This window comes from Procambarus clarkii, chromosome 79 (genome assembly GCF_040958095.1).
Source record: "Procambarus clarkii isolate CNS0578487 chromosome 79, FALCON_Pclarkii_2.0, whole genome shotgun sequence".
Taxonomy (NCBI): Eukaryota; Metazoa; Arthropoda; class Malacostraca; order Decapoda; family Cambaridae; genus Procambarus; species Procambarus clarkii.
The window spans coordinates 11,074,662-11,096,804 of NC_091228.1; the positions used below are offsets into that span (position 1 = coordinate 11,074,662).

The 22,143-nt window shown below is 41.5% G+C and overlaps 1 protein-coding gene across 1 annotated transcript in view; it reads left to right on the top strand.

The window, feature by feature from the left end:
- LOC123748322 (alpha-2-macroglobulin-like) overlaps positions 1-22,143 on the top strand; it is a 289,251-nt gene that overhangs the window by 252,342 nt on the left and 14,766 nt on the right. The window contains exons 18-22 of the mRNA XM_069314664.1: positions 5,466-5,599; positions 10,101-10,205; positions 12,710-12,983; positions 13,728-13,879; positions 15,540-15,752. Coding sequence (XP_069170765.1) covers positions 5,466-5,599; positions 10,101-10,205; positions 12,710-12,983; positions 13,728-13,879; positions 15,540-15,752 — 878 coding nt within the window. The remainder of the gene's footprint in view (positions 1-5,465; positions 5,600-10,100; positions 10,206-12,709; positions 12,984-13,727; positions 13,880-15,539; positions 15,753-22,143) is intronic.

A 22,143-nucleotide genomic window follows, 5' to 3' on the forward strand; every position in this document is an offset into this window, starting at 1 on the left:
CGTGCAAAACAATCAGGAAGATCGTCGACAAACTACAGGACTCGGAAGCGCCAGTTGTTTTATCTTGAGATTATCTTGAGATGATTTCGGGGCTTTTTAGTGTCTCCGCGGCCCGGTCCTCGACCAGGCCTCCACCCCCAGGAAGCAGCCCGTGACAGCTGACTAACACCCAGGTACCTATTTTACTGCTAGGTAACAGGGGCATAGGGTGAAAGAAACTCTGCCCATTGTTTCTCGCCGACGCCTGGGATCGAACCCAGGACCACAGGATCACAAGCCCAGCGTGCTGTGTTGATGGAATTCAATCCAAAGACATAAAGAACGCGTTAGATGAACTGTTTTTCCTCGCTGAAACTATTTTTCGGAAAATCTCTGGATCAAGGAAAGTTCCACTACAGAGGAACAAACATAATTCCTGTCTTTAAGAAAGGTAGGCAGCAAACTACCGACAGATCAGCCTATCCTCTCATATTTACAAGCTCATGCAGGGACTCCAAGGAGACGAGTTGTGACCATCTTGCATAGAACAATCTAGTAAAATCAATACAACCTTTTTTTTTTTTAATAAATCCTGCCTTACTACTTACTAAGCTGCTCAGCTTTATGGAGACGGTAACCAGCTCTACAACGGACTTCGAATGGACTTAATGTTCACGGCCTTCTCTTAAACTTTTGATAAGGTACCACATGAAAGACTGGCAAAGCAATTATAGTGACATGGAATAAATGATAAAGAACTAGAATGCATACCATAATGATTGAAACAAAGAAAGCAAAGGGTCGTCCTGAATGAGAGGGAATTTGACTGCAGAAATGTGATGAGTGGGGCACCGCAAGGTTCCATCCTGCAGGTCAACACTTGGTTATACGTCAATGACATAATTGATAATATTATATCACGTCATCATATTTGCAGACGACGCTAAGATCTAAGATGAAGTAGAAAGAGAAAATTGTATTGAGGCCTTACAAAGAGATCTACATAAACTCCTCAAATGGTTGGAAGACTGATCAATATTTATCACTATTAATCTTGCAAAGCTTTATGAGGCTTGCCTTAGGTGTGTGGCCTCCAGCCTAGAACACAGATAAACAGACTTATACACTTGGTCGAATGGTTTATCATGGGACTAAAGAACCTCATTGGCAATAAGAAAGCTCTTTATAATCATATAACAAACTGGATATCTAAAACAACAATTTATCATAAGTCAAAAACGATTAAGAATATATAATGGAGCATAATAAATGACGAAGTGCATATAGCAGGGCAAGCCAAACACTCGCTAAAGGTATTTGTGTTGATATTCCCAACAAGCACTAGAGAGAAGTCTGGTCCCCTCAAAAGTGAGCTTGGTCATGTAACTGATAACAACAATGAAAGATGTAGCAATTGATATATGTACTTTATTTATATTTTCTAGAGAAGGGCTTGATATTTTACCTATACCTGAACAAATCTGTGTCGATGGAGAAGAAGGAGAGGTGAACTGTTGGCATTACCATGAGAGAAGTGTTTAGTAGTAATATCAAGGCAGGTGATGAGTCACAATAACGTGGCTAAAGTAAGTTGACCAGACCACACACTAGAAGGTGAAGGGACGACTTGACTTGAATCGGCTTGAGAATGGTCCAGGACGGACCGAAACGTCGTCGTCCCTTCACCTTCTAGTGTGTGGTCTGGTCAATATCAAGGCAGAAACAAATTTCCAGCACCAGAGAAAGTCTTTCCCAGGTCATAACAAATGTAAGGAAGAGCTTTGTGAGTCTTTGGCTTTCATATTTAATAAATGCTTACAGGCGAGCAGAGTGCAGGCCTTGTGGAGCGTTGGAAAAGTTGAGACAATTTTTAAGGATGAAAATAGATGAATTACAACGAACTATCAGCCAAAAACCATAACATTTATTGGACGAAAATTACTTAAAACGATAATCGCAAACAGCACTCATTTACATGTTGGAAAACAGGTTAATAAAGACTTCACAACATTATTCAGAGTTTGGATCAAACAGTATTATTTGATTATTTGCAAATAAAAAATTGGACGGAAAATAAATTCATACTTCTAAAAATCACCTTAAGACGATCACATAGACTTTTGAAATTGGCGTAAATTTGGCAGATTCAGTTTAAGGTTGAAAATGTTTACTTCCGAGTCTAAGGCTGGACGCTAAAGCAACTGTTTCGCTTCATGCAAGTCGGCGATCAATCCCCGAACATCCAAGTGGTTGGGCACCATTCCTGTCCCCCGTCCCATCCCAAATCCTTATCCTGACCCCTTCCCAGTGATATATAGTCGTAATAACTTGGCGATTTCTCTTGATAATTCCCTTCTGTTCCGAGTCTATGAAATTTTGTTACCAGATATCAGTTGGAAGGTGTTGTAATTGCTGTCAGGACGCAAGGAAGATGTTGGGGGGTCATAGTAAACAGTGAATATGCTAGAAATTCAATGCATAAATGTTCATTCAGGTACTAAATGCTAAAAGGCACTGGGATTAATTTTTAGAAGAGCAATAAAACAATAATATCCGTCAGCTGTATCTTACTCTTGTTAGGCTCCATTTAGATTATGCAATTAAATTTTAGTGACGTACTCTAGAACTGACATATTCTCACTAGTTTAGTACTCTAGAACTGACATATTCTCACTAGTTTAGTACTCTAGAACTGACATATTCTCACTAGTTTAGTACTCTAGAACTGACATATTCTCACTAGTTTAGTACTCTAGAACTGACATACTCCCACTAGTTTAGTACTCTAGAACTGACATACTCCTACTAGTTTAGTACTCTAGAACTGACATATTTCCACTAGTTTAGTACTCTAGAACTGACATACTCCTACTAGTTTAGTACTCTAGAACTGACATACTCCTACTAGTTTAGTACTCTAGAACTGACAAACTCCCACTAGTTTAGTACTCTAGAACTGACATACTCCTACTAGTTTAGTACTCTACAACTGATATATTCTCACTAGTTTAGTACTCTACAACTGATATATTCTCACTAGTTTAGTACTCTAGAACTGACAAACTCCCACTAGTTTAGTACTCTAGAACTGACATACTCCCACTAGTTTAGTACTCTAGAACAAACATAATCCCACTAGTTTAATACTGTAGAACTGACAAACTCCCACTAGTTTAGTACTCTAGAACTGACATACTCCCACTAGTTTAGTACTCTAGAACTGACAAACTCCCGCTAGTTTAGTACTCTAGAACTGACATACTCCCACTAGTTTAGTACTGTAGAACTATCATACTCCCACTAGTTTAGTACTGAAGAACTATCATACTCCCACTAGTTTAGTACTGAAGAACTGACATACTCCCACTAGTTTAGTACTCTAGAACTGACAAACTCCCACTAGTTTAGTACTCTAGAACTATCATACTCCCACTAGTTTAGTACTGAAGAACTATCATACTCCCACTAGTTTAGTACTGAAGAACTATCATACTCCCACTAGTTTAGTACTGAAGAACTATCATACTCCCACTAGTTTAGTACTGAAGAACTGACATACTCCCACTAGTTTAGTACTCTAGAACTGACATACTCCCACAAGTTTAGTACTCTAGAACTATCATACTCCCACTAGTTTAGTACTGAAGAACTATCATACTCCCACTAGTTTAGTACTGAAGAACTGACATACTCCCACTAGTTTAGTACTGAAGAACTGACATACTCCCACTAGTTTAGTACTGAAGAACTGACATACTCCCACTAGTTTAGTACTGAAGAACTGACATACTCCCACTAGTTTAGTACTGAAGAACTATCATACTCCCACTAGTTTAGTACTGAAGAACTGACATACTCCCACTAGTTTAGTACTGAAGAACTGACATACTCCCACTAGTTTAGTATTATAGAACTGACATACTCCCACTAGTTTAGTACTGAAGAACTGACATACTCCCACTAGTTTAGTACTGAAGAACTGACATACTCCCACTAGTTTAGTACTATGGAACTGACATACTCCCACTAGTTTAATACTGTAGAACTATCATACTCCCACTAGTTTAGTACTGAAGAACTGACATACTCCCACTAGTTTAGTACTGAAGAACTGACATACTCCCACTAGTTTAGTACTGAAGAACTGACATACTCCCACTAGTTTAGTACTGAAGAACTGACATACTCCCACTAGTTTAGTACTATGGAACTGACATACTCCCACTTGTTTAGTACTTAAGAACTGACATACTCCCACTAGTTTAGTACTGAAGAACTATCATACTCCCACTAGTTTAGTACTGAAGAACTGACATACTCCCACTAGTTTAGTACTGAAGAACTGACATACTCCCACTAGTTTAGTACTGAAGAACTGACATACTCCCACTAGTTTAGTACTGAAGAACTGACATACTCCCACTAGTTTAGTACTGAAGAACTGACATACTCCCACTAGTTTAGTACTGAAGAACTATCATACTCCCACTAGTTTAGTACTGAAGAACTGACATACTCCCACTAGTTTAGTACTGAAGAACTGACATACTCCCACTAGTTTAGTAAGGGATGAAAGATAATTCCTGCCAGTAGACTCTTTTATGTGAACCGAGAGTCTAGTTTGTATTCTTGACGATTGTGAGGAGTGAGGAGACATGACTGAGGTGTACTAGAGGCTGGTGAGGAGTGAGGAGACATGACTGAGGTGTACTAGAGGCTGGTGAGGAGTGAAGAGACATGACTGAGGTGTACTAGAGGCTGGTGAGGAGTGAGGAGACATGACTGAGGTGTACTAGAGGCTGGTGAGGAGTGAGGAGACATGACTGAGGTGTACTAGAGGCTGGTGAGGAGTGAGGAGACATGACTGAGGTGTACTAGAGGCTGGTGAGGAGTGAGGAGTCATGACTGAGGTGTACTAGAGGCTGGTGAGGAGTGAGGAGACATGACTGACGTGTACTAGAGGCTGGTGAGGAGTGAGGAGACATGACTGAGGTGTACTAGAGGCTGGTGAGGAGTGAGGAGACATGACTGAGGTGTGACTGAGGTGTACTAGAGGCTGGTGAGGAGTGAGGAGACATGACTGAGGTGTACTAGAGGCAGGTGCGGAGTGAGGAGACATGACTGAGGTGTACTAGAGGCTGGTGAGGACAACAACGGGGATTTTCAACAAGCGGTGTTCTAATAAGGTGCTAAATATATAAACACAATTGAGAACCCGAACCTTTGGATAAAATATGAGTAAGATCATATTATAGAAGTCCTGGGTAAATACTGGTATGGAAACATGTTTGTTGATTTGTGTTACAAATTTCGGGATACCTTATCAGACGTGTAGATCACTTAATTGTTTCTAGTGCAGGTGAGACATGTATATGGCTATTGGCTTTCTGTTGTTTCTTTAATTTTTATACTTTTGTTATAAGAGCGTGTTGTAGCGACTAGTTAATGTATTAGTTGGCGATAATTACATTAGTGGCTGCCTGCAGGGTACCAACGGGAGCTCCTCTACCGTAGAGGTGACGGCTCCTTCAGCGCCTTCGGCAACGCTGACGACTCCGGCTCCACCTGGTTGTCGGCCTTCGTCCTCAAGTCCTTCAGCCAGGCCCAACAGTTTATTGTGGTGAGTGGACCTCCTCTTGCTGTGTTTTACATTACTCTACACTCAAGCATTCATTCTAAGCCAATTGTTTCACGCCAAGCTAACTTGAACTTCCTAGTGTAAATGGCGGTCAACAGACGGAGCCCAACAGATGGAGCCCAACAGACGGAACCCAACAGACGGAGCCCAACAGACAGAGCCCAACAGACAGAGCCCAACAGACAGAGCCCAACAGAAGGAGCCCAACAGACAGAGCCCAACAGACGGAGCCCAACAGACGGAGCCCAACAGACAGAGCCCAACAGACGGAGCCCAACAGACGGAGTCCAACAGACGGAGCCCAACAGACGGAGCCCAACAGACGGAGCCCAACAGACGGAGCCCAACAGACGGAGTCCAACAGACGGAGTCCAACAGACGGATCCCAACAGACGGAGCCCAACAGACGGAGCCCAACAGACGGAGCCCAACAGACGGAGCCCAACAGACAGAGCCCAACAGACGGAGCCCAACAGGCGGATCCCAACAGACGGAGCACAGCAGACGAATCACAACAGACGGAGCACAACAGACGAATCACAACAGACGGATCCCAACAGGCGGATCCCAAAAGACGGAGCACAACAGACGAATCACAACAGACGGAGCCCAACAGACGGAGCCCAACAGACGGAGCCCAACAGACGGATCCCAACAGACGAATCCCAACAGACAGAGCCCAACAGACGGAGTCCAACAGACGTAGTCCAACAGACGGATCCCAACAGACAGAGCCCAACAGACAGAGCCCAACAGACAGAGCCCAACAGTTTATTGTGGTGAGTGGACCTCCTCTTGCTGTGTTTTACATTACCACTGGCATGGTTGACACATTTGTTAACAGGCATATTGTTAGATAGAAGTTCTCAGTAACAAATAGTGCTGCGTATCTAACAAAATAATTACGGTACATTTTTAATTACGGCTCAGTTAGTTAATTAATTGAGCTAGACCTAGACATTTCGCTTTGTTGTCAAAACCGCAGTTTCAGGTTGACGAGATCAATCACTGACACTCAAAGGGCAGAAAACACTAGTGTAAAGAGTTATATATATAGAACTAAGATCTTAACGTACGGACAGCACAAAATATATACTAGGCAGTGTGATGTAACTGTCAGAATGAGGCTGGGATATCGATACCTATGGCAGGTGGCTGCGGGTAATGAGTGGCCCCAGTCTGAGCATTCCAACTGTAATCTGTGAAGCTAGGACCTGCTCTCCAACTAATTTGTGAGTTTAGCCCAAATATGATGAAATACTTTGAACTTTGTAACTGCTTCGTGCGCCTGCGAATATTGGAGGATATTTTGGGGTTTTACCCAACTTTGGTAGAGCTAGTGGACTAGACTTGCATCTGTGTTCTCCCGATTCCATTTATGACTAACCATCCAGTAAGGTAAGGATATCTGATGAACTCAAATGTAGCTCTTGATCTATATTCTGTAATCCTTGTATAATAGGGTAGCAGCACATTGCTTAAGTTTGTTAATACAACACCAAACGTTAGATGAAATGAAACTCCCGTTTCTTGTAGAACTCCCAGAAGCTCTCTTGTTGAGACTGCTTCCCACTCAACTGACACCCAGCCCACACATCTGACACCCAGCCCACACACCTGACACCCAGCCCATACACCTGACACCCAGCCCACACACCTGACACCCAGCCCACACACCTGACACCCAGCCCACACACCTGACACCCAGCCCACACACCTGACACCCAGCCCACACACCTGACACCCAGCCCACACACCTGACACCCAGCCCACACACCTGACACCCAGCCCACACACCTGACACCCAGCCCACACACCTGACACCCAGCCCACACACCTGACACCCAGCCCACACACCTGACACCCAGCCCACACACCTGACACCCAGCTCACACATGTAAAAAAATAAAATACGACAACGTTTCGATCCGTCCTGGATCATGAGACATAATGGTCCTGGACCATGAGACATAATGGTCCTGGACCATGAGACATAATGGTCCTTGACCATGAGACATAATGGTCCTGGACCATGGCACATAATGGTCCTGGACCATGAGACATAATGGTCCTGGATCATGAGACATAATGGTCCTGGATCATGAGACATAATGGTCCTGGACCAAGAGACATAATGGCCCTGGACCATGAGACATAATGGTCCTGGACCATGAGACATAATGGTCCTGGACCATGAGACATAATGGCCCTGGACCATGAGACATAATGATCCTGGACCATGACACATAATGGTCCTGGACCTTGGCACATAATGGTCCTGGACCATGAGACATAATGGTCCTGGACCATGAGACATAATGGTCCTGGACCATGAGACATAATGGTCCTGGATCATGAGACATAATGGTCCTGGACCATGAGACGTAATGGTCCTGGATCATGAGACATAATGGTCCTGGACCATGAGACATAATGGCCCTGGACCATGAGACATAATGATCCCGGACCATGGCACATAATGGTCCTGGACCATGAGACATAATGGTCGTGGACCTTGGCACATAATGGCCCTGGACCTTGGCACATAATGGTCCTGGACCATGGCACATAATGGTCCTGGAACTTGGCACATAATGTTCCTGGACCTTGGCACATAATGGTCCTGGACCTTGGCACATAATGGTCCTGGATTTTGGCACATAATGGTCCTGGACCATGACACATAATGGTCATGGACCATGAGACATAATGGTCCTGGACCATAAGACATAATGATCCTGGACCATGACAAACAATGGTCCTGGACCATAAGACATAATGGTCCTGGACCTTGGCGCATAATGGTCCTGGACCATGACACATAATGGTCCTGGACGATGAGACATAATGGTCCTGGACCATGGCACATAATGGTCCTGGACCATGAGACATAATGGTCCTGGACCATGACATATAATGGTCCTGGACCATGACACATAATGGTCCTGGACCATAAGACATAATGGTCCTGGACCATAAGACATAATGGTCCTGGACCATAAGACATAATGGTCCTGGACCATAAGACATAATGGTCCTGGACCATGGCACATAATGGTCCTGGACCTTGGCACATAATGGTCCTGGACCATGAGACATAATGGTCCTGGACCATGGCATATAATGGTCCTGGACCATGGCACATAATGGTCCTGGACCTTGGCACATAATGGTTCTGGACCTTGGCACATAATGGTCCTGGACCATGGCACATAATGGTCCTGGACCTTGACACATAATGGTCCTGGACCTTGAGACATAATGGTCCTGGACCTTGACACATAATGGTCCTGCACCATGAGACATATTGGTCCTGGACGATGAGACATAATGGTCCTGGACCATGGCACATAATGGTCCAGGACCATGAGACATAATGGTCCTGGACGATGAGACATAATGGTCCTGGACCATGGCAGATAATGGTCCTGGACCATGAGACATAATGGTCCTGGACCATGACATATAATGGTCCTGGACCATGACACATAATGGTCCTGGACCATAAGACATAATGGTCCTGCACCATAAGACATAATGGTCCTGGACCATAAGACATAATGGTCCTGGACCATGGCACATAATGGTCCTGGACCTTGGCACATAATGGTCCTGGACCATGAGACATAATGGTCCTGGACCATGGCATATAATGGTCCTGGACCATGGCACATAATGGTCCTGGACCTTGGCACATAATGGTTCTGGACCTTGGCACATAATGGTCCTGAACCATGGCACATAATGGTCCTGGACCTTGACACATAATGGTCCTGGACCTTGAGACATAATGGTCCTGGACCTTGGCACATAATGGTCCTGCACTATGAGACATAATGGTCCTGGACGATGAGACATAATGGTCCTGGACCATGGCACATAATGGTCCTGGACCATAAGACATAATGGTCCTGGACCATGAGACATAATTGTCCTGGACCATGACACACAATGGTCCTGGACCATGAGACATAATGGTCCTGGACCATGACACACAATGGTCCTGGACCATGACACATAATGGTCCTGGACCATGACACATAATGGTCCTGGACCATGACACACAATGGTCCTGGACCATGACACATAATGGTCCTGGACCATGACACATAATGGTCCTAGATCGTGACACACAATGGTCCTGGACCATGACACATAATGGTCCTGGACCATGACGCATAATGGTCCTGGACCATGACACATAATGGTCCATGATCATGAGACATAATGGTCCTGGACCATGACACATAATGGTCCAGGACCGACCGAAATATCATCGATTTATAATTTTTGGATGTTTGGGTTTGATATTTTTCGTGAGATGTATTTACTGAGCTGCCATGAGCTGTGGTAATGATACCAATTAAGCGCCCAGACGCTGCTAATTGTTGTAGAAGCAAACAGCAATAATTTGCTTACTCCTGGTTTATTTGATGTATACTGTAAACTACTTCCTGAATCTGATTGTTATTCGTAATTGCAGATTGACAAGAATGATTTGAATCAAACAAGCACTTGGCTTCAGTCTAATCAGAGAGAGGACGGTTGCTTCAACAACTCTGGTAAAGTCTTCCACAAGGCCATGAAAGTGAGTATTTTTCTCATGCATAACTCAATTCCTTAGCTTATACAAAGTCCTGCCAATCCTCCTGTCTTAGGATGCTATGTGGGCTTTACTTACTAACACCAGGATACTGATGGAAGAAACACAATGTACCTGTTGGCATTTAAACACATCAGCATTGTAGTTTACAATCGATTACATGATAAAACACAGTTCAGTGACTCTAAATTCTGGTTCTCTTTTAGTATCAAAAGTTCTGAACACTACACAGTCTAACCTCGCTCTTAAACTGCATAGCCAATAACTGAGATCATGTCTAGTAATTATAACAACTAGTTATATGATACAAGCAAGATATTCTATGCAAATAAGCAAGCACTTATGATAAATTAATGTTAAATGAGATATCAATTGATAATTTATACACAGATGAATTATATATATAGATATTTATACATATATTCTGAATAAATTGTAGAGATAGATGCTCATTTGATTGCGGGGATTTTTCCCCTCTACATAACTATTAACAATTTATATGGACATATTAAGGTCATAAAAGAATGCAATTGGCCAATTTTCACTCTACAAACACTTAATAACTTCCCAAATTGAGAACTGATGCCCAACTGACCAGTTGCCAGATTATCTCTCTCCTGATGAGATTAGCCACAGTATTTTAATGATATAACCGCATTGCTGCAGTGAATAGATACACGCTGTAGAGTTTTTATGAGGATTAAGCTATTCGTGGTAGTGGTGAGCGGTCAACAGTCAACACATGCTGGGGGGTACCGCTCTCTACACTCGTATTTAGATACATGTATCAGTAATTTGTTCTGATTTATAGTTCACCACCTCCCTGAGTGTCTTAGGGAGCTATTCTGGTAATAATTAGATTGTTTGTGCGGGGTTAATCTTATTATAAAAGTCTCAAGCATCGTCACGTGTTCACTCTGTATGTAAACAATGGGTTCTGGGCCTCAAGGCGCTCGTGGACGCTTGCTCTCGGAGGTAGCTCCTCCCTCTCTCAAGTGATAGAGGCCAACATTGAATATGGATTAATAATTGTTAATGTCTAGACAGATTATTGAGATCAATCGGGATTGAAAGATGAATATGTATTGGATCTAATGATTATAGGTAGTACTAGTAGTACAGATTGATCCTTTATTTAGAACTTGAAAATACATCACCGGAAGCCCAAATCATGTTGCAATGGTATTTCAATTAAGACAGCTTCTTATTGAGCCTTATAGATCCTTGAAGATACATGAACAAAGTCCCGTAGGCATGCATAGGCCTCATGACGGACGTGACCGTTGTGGTATTGTCGTGTAGGATCTAATAGATGATTCTGATATAAATCTGATGTAGGATTCAGATGTATGATATAGAAATAATGATTCTGATGTACTTCATTTCTTTGATTGTAATATTGATTTAGTTGATGGAAATTTTCCCCACACTGAATGTCTACATACACAATTATCATGTGAAGCTGTCTAATTTTGTCGTCTGGATCTCCCTACAAAGTTTCTTTTGGGTGGTCTGGTCAAGGTGGGGATTCCTTTCTCTGTTTCTTTAAGTGGCCGGCTCCGCCTTGTTTTCAAGCCTTTCTTCGCTGTCCAATCCCAAGTATCTTTTTCCGATTCCATGTCTTTCAGCAAATCTATCTGTCCAGAGATTTTTCTTTCTGGTTTTGAGGTTCTGGTTCAAAGATCAACTCACCGAAGGTGGGTTGATCTTTGCTCTCTTCCCTGGTAATTTCCATTTTTATCTTTTCAGTGGGGAGCTACAGGAAGCCACCGTGCAGCCGCCAGAAAAACTGCATTGTATAAAGTGAAACCCCTTCTTCAGAGGGTCATTGGTGGGGCCCCATTAGTTGGTTTCTCTCTGACTTAGGACAGGACTGTTGATAGGGGGGAAACCAGCAGTTTCCGTTGTGCCGCCACCTGGTGATGGGTTGCTGTTACTAGGGGGGTGTAAGACCTAACTACTGGACGGATTGTTTGTCGAATAGTTTACTGCATTTTGTTTGCCTTCTTTGAACTTTGCATTTGTCTGTTTTGTTTCATTTCCTCTATAAGGGTTTATTTCATCGGTGAAGGTGATCGTGAATCCCCTGCACGTCTGTGATGGTTCAAGATTTTGGCCTTTGGTTTCCAGTAGGCTTTTAAGGGCCTATAAGGGCTGATGTAACTTGAATGTGGGGACCTCTCAGTGCTGTTAGCTACTGCAAGTCCCTGAGACCATTCTCCCCAGAAAGAGGCATTCCATTAATTCACTGCAAGTTTTCAGAACTTTCAAATGTTAGTAAATATCGGTTATAATTTTCCTAAGTCATTCACAATTAACAAAATATATGCTATAGAAGTGTTAGATATTAAAGGAGGTGGCAGAGTTTCAGAATGAAATAATTGAAAGTAAGTTATGTGTTAGGAACTGATGATGGAATATGCACGAACATGCAGTAGAGTTCAACACTCAGGCGATCCTATAACAATATGTTATCACATTTCTAACAGGGAGGAATTGATGGAAGTGACTCTCCCGTGCCTCTAACAGCCTATGTGATGATTGCTCTCCTGGAGGCCAATGACCAGTCATGCAGCCAGGCCGACTGTTTGGCTGCCCAGTGTCTACAAGCAGACTCCTCCTCTGACCCCTACGTTATGGCGCTCAAAGCCTATGCTTTCGCCTTGGCTAGGCTTCCTGAAGCCGAAGTAATTCTCCAGAAATTGCTGGAACAAGCTGTTGTGACAAAGAACTCCACTCACTGGGAGCTGCCCAAGGGACCAGGTATAGTCGGGGGAAGAAGGGTATAAGGTGTTACCTTAGTAAGTGCGTAAGCACTATATTTATTTTCTCTTTAACTTTGCTTACGACTGAATAATCTTGCTGGTTGTACTGACAAGTAATTATGGTTATAATTTTAGGCGAGCTTGATAGGCCTTAAATAAAGCTAAAATCCAAAACAAAATTGAGATGAATGTCATTCATTATTGTTTTATTAAATGCAACTCCTAGAATAATTTATATTTGAAAATAAACACAGGTAAATCAATATAAATATATCTAATCAAAGAACCCGTGTATTGTGGCTTGATATTTGCAGCCTAATCAAAATATTCACGTAATACATTTTGTTCGGTTAAAAAGAAGTTTTAAATAGAATTTTAGTTTTAAGATGATTGTTTACAGCATTTGTTTTAATTTATTTTACATTTCATTCACGTAGACCATCAGAGCCTCGAACCAAATGCCACAAAAGCAGACAACTTTAGTTCTACCAACCAGGCTACAAGCACCACAACTGGTATCTGACTGAGAAACCAGCTGTCTCTCTGAGCTCCTCCCTTATTGTGGGTGCTCGTAGCTTGGTTGGTAGAACAAGTCTTCTGCTTTGTTGGTTCTGGGTTCGAGGCTCTGATGGTCAAAGCGAAATTTTTTTTATTATCTACGTATCTTGTGGTCAGGGATATATTTTACCTGTGTCCAAATGATTGATATGTTTCATACAACAATTACGTATTGTATAATCAGGCAAGACGAAGGCTGTAGGGGTGGAAACAGCTGGCTACGCCATCATGGCTATGATGACCCTTGACCCTAAACAATACGAGCAGCAGGCTAGGAAGGTGGTCAAGTGGATCACGGCGCAGAGGAATGGCCAAGGAGGATTCTATTCCACACAGGTAGTATTCTCCTTCGTTACCCACATGCCTTGCCTATACATCCATCGTCGTTACCCACATGTCTTGCCTATACAACCATCATTGTTACCCACATGTCTTGCCTATACAACCATCATTGTTACCCAACATGTCTTGCCTATACAACCATCATTGTTACCCACATGTCTTGCCTATACAACCATCATTGTTACCCAACATGTCTTGCCTATACAACCATCATTGTTACCCACATGTCTTGCCTATACAACCATCATTGTTACCCACATGTCTTGCCTATACATCCATCATTGTTACCCACATGCCTTGCCTATACAACCATCATTGTTACCCACATGTCTTGCCTATACATCCATCATTGTTACCCACATGTCTTGCCTATACAACCATCATTGTTACCCAACATGTCTTGCCTATACAACCATCATTGTTACCCACATGTCTTGCCTATACAACCATCATTGTTACCCAACATGTCTTGCCTATACAACCATCATTGTTACCCACAAGTCTTGCCTATACATCCATCATTGTTACCCACATGTCTTGCCTATACAACCAACCATTTTATTGTGTGAAAGTTTAACAGATTTTTTTATATATTCATGTTCTTTAGCAATAGAAAAACTCGTATATATTTTTTTAAAGGAAAGAAATGTTGATATGAAAGAAACTTACAAAGAAATATACGCAAGTTGAGCACCGTGAAGCAGATAACATATTTCTAGGCTGTCCTCTATGTAGCACCCCAGTGTATTAAGTCCTTATACCACAGAACTCCCAGTGTATTAACCCCTTGTACCACAGAACCCCCAGTGTATTAAGTCCTTGTACCACAGAACTCCCAGTGTATTAACCCCTTGTACCACAGAACCCCCAGTGTATTAAGTCCTTGTACCACAGAACTCCCAGTGTATTAACCCCTTGTACCACAGAACCCCCAGTGTATTAAGTCCTTGTACCACAGAACTCCCAGTGTATTAAACCCTTGTACCACAGAACTCCCAGCGTATTAAGTCCTTGTACCACAGAACTCCCTGTGTATTAAGCCCTTGTACCACAGAACTCCCTGTGTATTAAGTCCTTGTATCACGGAATCCCCAGTGTATTAAGCCCTTGTACCACAGAACTCCCTGTGTATTAAGTCCTTGTACCACAGAACTCCGTGTATTAAGCCCTTGTACCACAGAACTCCCTGTGTATTAAGTCCTTGTATCACGAAATCCCCAGTGTATTAAGCCCTTGTACCACAGAACTCCCAGTGTATTAAGCCCTTGTACCACAGAACCCCCAATGTATTAAGCATTTGTAGCAATTATAATTGCTAACCAAATGTAAGAGTTAGGGTAGTTTGATGGTGAGAGCTGTGGGTTAGGTAATATGAGAAACAGAAGTACTTTGAGAATATCAGCATGAAGAGGGGATTGTGCGAAGCAAGTGATTGACATTACACAATACTTGCACCTGTACATATATTACTTGTAATTGCTCAACGGAATTATGTTTACTGAAACTTTTCCAAATCTATGGTGTTGAATCTGGGACTAACACATAGGTACATAATGAAACATATTTTCAGTTAAAGGAAGCATCGTGAATGTTAGGGGAAAATCATAATTGAAAAATGTCTTTACTAACAGGACGTTTTGTGCCCAATACGCAGGATACGGTGGTGGCCCTCCAGGCACTGGCATTGTACGAGACCCACTTGTACCAGGGACCTCTGAACGTGGTGGCAACGGTGACAGCTAGCGGCCTGGCACACCCCTTCACCGTCACCAACGACAACAAACTGCTGCAGCAGTTGGTAAAGCTGCCCACTGTTCCCACCAAGGTCTCCATCACTATGGAGGGCCAGGGATGTGCGGTCTTGCAGGTGAGCTTACTCTGTTAGTCTTTCTGTGTACGTGTGTCTGTGGCTGTGTGCATATGTGCGTGCGTGAGTAGTGTAAAAGGAGACGAATTGAGGTAAAATTTTTCAGAAACGGTTGGGCACTTCCATGCCGACTTGACCCTGGCGGGCGAGATCGTCCAACCCTCTTATTTTGGGTGGTTAGGTTAGGGCACAGTCAGCGCGCTCCTGGCTGGCTGGCGGTGGTGGGGTGGTGGTCCCCCCTGCGGTCCCGGGGGGACCACCACCCAGGGTATACCTGAGGAACTGGTGCCCTATCCTAACCTGTTTTCTTGCACGATTCGTCGCTTTGCTTTAAGATGAGTCTAGGGCCTCAAGAAGGGGGTCTCTACTTATGAGAGGTACCGAGGATGAATGTTCAATAGTTGGAAACCAAAAAAATACACTGGTGAAAGGCGTATAAACGTTTTTGGAGTATTTTAATGGCATGAGCAAAATGCACGATTTGTCCCGGGGTGTTACGAGAGTACTACGGTATCAATTTGGGGGCCCTTACTTTGAATGGATCAGAGGGTGAATGCTCAATAGATTCAAACCAAGAAACACAGTTGAAAGCGAATATAGAAGTTTTTGGAGTACTTTAATGAGGCTATGACTGAATAGTGTAGGGAGCCCTTGGGCACAGCTCCATTTTCTGTAATGGTCAGAGGTGGATAACCCCAGTGGGGGTCAAGCATACAAGGGGGGGGGGTCAAGATTCCTTACAAAGACCATTTTGGATATATAGGTGTAGTAAGCCTTATCTTGAATTTGCATGATACTGTGGGGTACATTGACATGAAAGGCGAGTCATAGAACAGGATCTGCATGTGAGATGGGTCATATTGGGGTTTTAAAGAAGTTAAGATAGCTTTAAAGAGTCCTGTGTGCTTGATAGTGGGGAAATGTTCAGTCAATAATTCTCGTGTTTTGAATCTGAATGAGGGGTCCTAGTGTGCGTTCTAGTCGTAAAATGAGTTCCTTAGTATATTTGCTATGGAAAATGAGCTTTCAGTACTCTATATAATTTGAAATGAGGTCAAGAAAGACATGTTTATGTGCGAGAAGAGTCAGGTTGGAAACTGTTTATTCCAGTCATCCCCCCTTGGCTTTGCTCCGTTTTCTGTAGCTAAAGTAAAGATTCCATTTTCTGTGGCATTCAGTTGATTACTGGTGAAAAAGGCATACTTGCATTGTATGGTTCTAACCTGTTTATAGATTTTATAGATATATTTTTCGGGCCTCAAATTAGATTTTAATATGAAAAATAGCATCAAATGTATGTCTATCTTTTGTAATAAACGTTACAAGCATTAACAATACCTGTGATATTTCAGAGAATACGAAAAGAAGTTTAAATAGTGGGGCCTCAGCCATATTGTGTTGGGTTTGACACTCCAAACATTAATTTGATACTCGTAAATATACTATAAAGGAAAGTAGTTGAGTGGTTTAAGCAATTTAATACGTATTGGGAATCTGTTCGTATTCTGTATTAAATTTCATTTTTTAACATCATAATAGTTTTCAGCTATTGTGGTGGGGGCCCAATAACTTCATATAGCGCATCGACTGGCACTATCTGTTGCTATGAAATGCTTTTTTAAATCATGTGTTAAAATTTAAAAGTCGACAGTTGCCATTTATGTCAGTGCCATGGTATATCAAGCGCAAAGGTTTTCAGAAAATGTTACACCTCCACCTTTCAAAAAGTGAAAAGATGAATTCATTTTGGCATTACTGTCATTACTTTTGAAGTTTGTTAATTATAGCACATGCTTAAACAAACTCGCTCGCAAAAACAAACTCATTTTTTTTTTGTTTAACTTACACAAATAAACCCAGGGCTTTCACATTCGCGCAAAATACTTAGTCCCCCCTAAACTTAAAACAGTTGCACAATCTTACTTAAACACATTGCTAAACTCTTATACACAAACAAAAACTCAATTTTTAACTTACACAAATAAACCCAGGGCTTTCACATTCGCGCAAAATACTTAGTCCCCCCTAAACTTAAAACAGTTGCACAATCTTACTTAAACACATTGCTAAACTCTTATACACAAACAAAAACTCAATTTTTAACTTACACAAATAAACCCAGGGCTTTCACATTCGCGCAAAATACTTAGTCCCCCCTAAACTTAAAACAGTTGCACAATCTTACTTAAACACATTGCTAAACTCTTATACACAAACAAAAACTCAATTTTTAACTTACACAAATAAACCCAGGGCTTTCACATTCGCGCAAAATACTTAGTCCCCCCTAAACTTAAAACAGTTGCACAATCTTACTTAAACACATTGCTAAACTCTTATACACAAACAAAAACTCAATTTTTAACTTACACAAATAAACCCAGGGCTTTCACATTCGCGCAAAATACTTAGTCCCCCCTAAACTTAAAACAGTTGCACAATCTTACTTAAACACATTGCTAAACTCTTATACACAAACAAAAACTCAATTTTTAACTTACACAAATAAACCCAGGGCTTTCACATTTGCGCAAAATACTTAGTCCCCCCTAAACTTAAAACAGTTGCACAATCTTACTTAAACACATTGCTAAACTCTTATACACAAACAAAAACTCAATTTTTAACTTACACAAATAAACACGGGCTTTGCACATTCACACAAGAAAATGCTTAGTCCCCCCTAGATCTTTCTCCCACGTGTGTCCTCATTTGGACCGGATGCAGAGTAACCTTTGTGCAAGTCCTGACTCAGTTCCCCAACGTTCAAACTATTGGACATTGCAAAATTTCACTAAATAATGCGGTATTATAGTTGCCCCCTCTAATTATAGAGATTTTAATCTCTAAACATTTGAGTGTCAAGAACAACTCTCGTGCAGGACCGCGTTCAGTCCCCGACGTTCAAGCTTTTTTCTATAGTAAATGTCTCTAAAATGAGGCCGTATCTCGCCCTGACCAACTGTTTTTGGCTCAATTGTAACCCATCCAGCAGCAGTCTGCTGGATAGAAGGGCAGTGGGCCTGATAAAAATAAAAATAAAAATAAACATAAATTGTTAGACTAGCTCTTTACATATGCTAGTTGTTTAATTTATTAACTGCTACTAATGCGATGATGATGCAAGAGGAGCCAGTACACATCTATGGATTAACCAATAAAAGCAGCAGACTTCTAGATGTTACTACTGCTCGGCTTAGCCCCCCCCCCCCCCGTAGCAAGATGGGAATAGGGGGGGGGCTGCATTAATAAAATGAATTAAAACTAACATTCAATTATATATTCTCAAACTTATGCAAAAAAAAAACTTTACAATCACATTTGCAAAACTTGCACAAATTAATTTTGGCAATTTCGTTTACCCATTATTTGTTTGTTTTTCTTGCTCGAGATTATTGGACTGCATATTGAAAATTCGCCTTAAATTTGCAGTGTATGGAATAGGCGAAACTTGGGGGGAAAATTGGGCATTGACCTTGCTATAATACGTAAAATCGGGTAAATTTGGTAGAAAATGTCTTAAATTTGGATAAATAGGGGCAAATTAGGTAGAAATTGTCTTAAATTGTGATACATTTGGTTAAATTTGGTCTTAGCCATGTTAGGGTTGGGTCTGGTTTGTAGGTAGGATTGATGTATATAAACGCATCTGTATATTGGAAGTGGCTCATCAGACCCTACACTATCACTATGAAATGGTCTCTGGGAATGAAGTATGACATCGACCACTGGATATTGGATACTGGAAATACACATAAAAGATATATGGAACGGGTGAAACTTGGACAAACTGGGGCTTTGGCTGTGCAATGATAAGGTGAACTATGGTAAAATTTGGTGGAAATTGGATAAAATTGTGGCAAATTAGGTGGAAATTATCTTAAATTGGGGAAAATTTGGTTAAATTTGGCCTTAGCCGTATTGGGTTAGGTCTGCTTTTGGTAGGTTTGATGATATATAAACACATCTGGAACATGGAAATGGCTGGATGAACACTGCACTATTACAATGAAATGGTCTCTGGGAATAGGCTGTGACATTGGGGGGCGACCTGATATTGAAGATTCACATTAAATTTAATTGGGATAGGTGAAACTTGGTCAAATTGGGGCTTTGGTTGTGCTATGAAATGGTAAACTCGGGTAAATTTGGCGGGAATTGGATTAAATTTGAATAAATTGGATCAAATTAGGTGGAAATTGGATTAAATTGGGATAAATTTGGCCTTAGCTGTGTGTTAGGTTAGGTCTGGTTTCGTAGGATTGAAGATATATAAACACATCTGGATATTTGGAAACAGCTGGATGGACACTGCGCTATGAAATGGTACTGGGAATAGGGCGTGACATAGGGCACCTGGATATTAGATATTGAAAATGCACATTAAATTTATATGGGATAGGTAAAACTTGGGTGAAATGGGCTTTGGCTGTGATATGATTTGGCATATTTTTGCCAATATTTAATGGGGAATTGTCATTAATTGGGATGAAATTAGGTAGATGGCCACAGCACTAACACTATGAAATGGTCTTGGGAATGGGGAATATGTGGTGGCTGGATAATGGGCATTGGAAATGAACGTTATTTTTAGATGAGATAGAGAAAACTCGGGTGAATTGGGCTTTGGCTTGAACAAATCAGGCCTATTCCTGGGGGTGGGGTGGGGGTTGAGTGGGTGGGGGTTGAGTGGGTGGGGGAGGGGGAGGGACAGTATATATATATATATATATATATATATATATATATATATATATATATATATATATATATATATATATATATATATATATATATATATATATATATATATATATATATATATATATATATATATATATATATATATATATATATATATATATATATATATATATATTGGGTATTGGAAATGCATTTTTTTTAAATTTAGATGGGATACCTTGAGGTTACCTTGAGGTGCTTCCGGGGCTTAGCGTCCCCGCGGCCCGGTCGTCGACCAGGCCTCCTGGTTGCCAGACTGATCAACCAGGCTGTTGGACGCGGCTGCTCGCAGCCTGACGTACAACGGAAAAGTTGACGTATAGGGAAAGTTTAGGGGAGTATATTGGGCTTTTGGTTGTGCTATGACACGGCAAACCCCCCTGAATATAATGCATATTTTAGCTGAAAATAAAAGGGATCTCCCACATGTAGCGGGGGAAAAGGGTTCGAGAGCCGCATAATTGATTTGGAAACTGAACCCTACATATTGTTTAGCTATGTAAGTGACAATCTCTTTAAAGCTCGTTACATAAACACACACACACACACATATATGCACCCTAAGTGATTCAACAAGAGGCTTGCAACGGTCTCTATGCAAGGCATTTTTACGACTATGGGAAGTCTGCAGTTGCTGGTCTCACTCCACAACCGCCTAACCGGAGAGTCATGTGCATCCTGCACATACATACAGTAAGCCAATATTTTGGTTACTTTGCTAAGATTCCTGGCAGCGCATCATTATGAATGAAGTACAAGCGTATTTCTTGGACTCCATTGATGGTGTTATCTCTGAATTCTGCGAATTTCCTTTTCGTATTCCATTATATAATGACGCAGAGTATGCGAATAGTTAAACTTGCTCAATGAATTTGTGTTAGCTTGCTATTGTAATTGTATGGGGGTTGCATAAGTTTGTTGAGAATATAATTGAATGCTAGTTTAGTTCATTTATTATGAATCCCATGATGTGGGGCGGGTAGTGGGAAGGGTTACCACGGTGGGAAATGGACTCTGGTAATGAACCCAACAATTCATTTTTGGCTAAAGCAAGAAAAACAAACAAATAATGGGTAAACGAAATTGCCAAAATTAATTTGTGCAAGTTTTGCAAATGTGATTGTAAAGTTTTTTTTTTGCATAAGTTTGAGAATATATAATTGAATGTTAGTTTTAATTAATTTTATTAATGCAGCCCCCCCCCCCCCCCCCGCAATTCCCATCTTGCTACGGGGGGGGGGGGGCGTAAGCCGAGCAGTAGTAACATCTAGAAGTCTGCTGCTTTTATTGGTTGATCCATAGATGTGTACTGGCTCCTCTTGCATCATCATCGCATTAGTAGCAGTTAATAAATTAAACAACTAGCATATGTAAAGAGCTAGTCTAACAATTTATGTTTATTTTTTTTTTTTTTATCAGGCCCACTGCCCTTCTATCCAGCAGACTGCTGCTGGATGGGTTACAATTGAGCCAAAAACAGTTGGTCAGGGCAAGATACGGCCTCATTTTAGAGACATTTACTGTAGAAAAAAGCTTGAACGTCGGGGACTGAACACGGCCCTGCACGAGAGTTGTTCTTGACACTCAAATGTTTAGAGATTAAAATCTCTATAATTAGAGGGGGCAACTAAAATACCGCATTATTTAG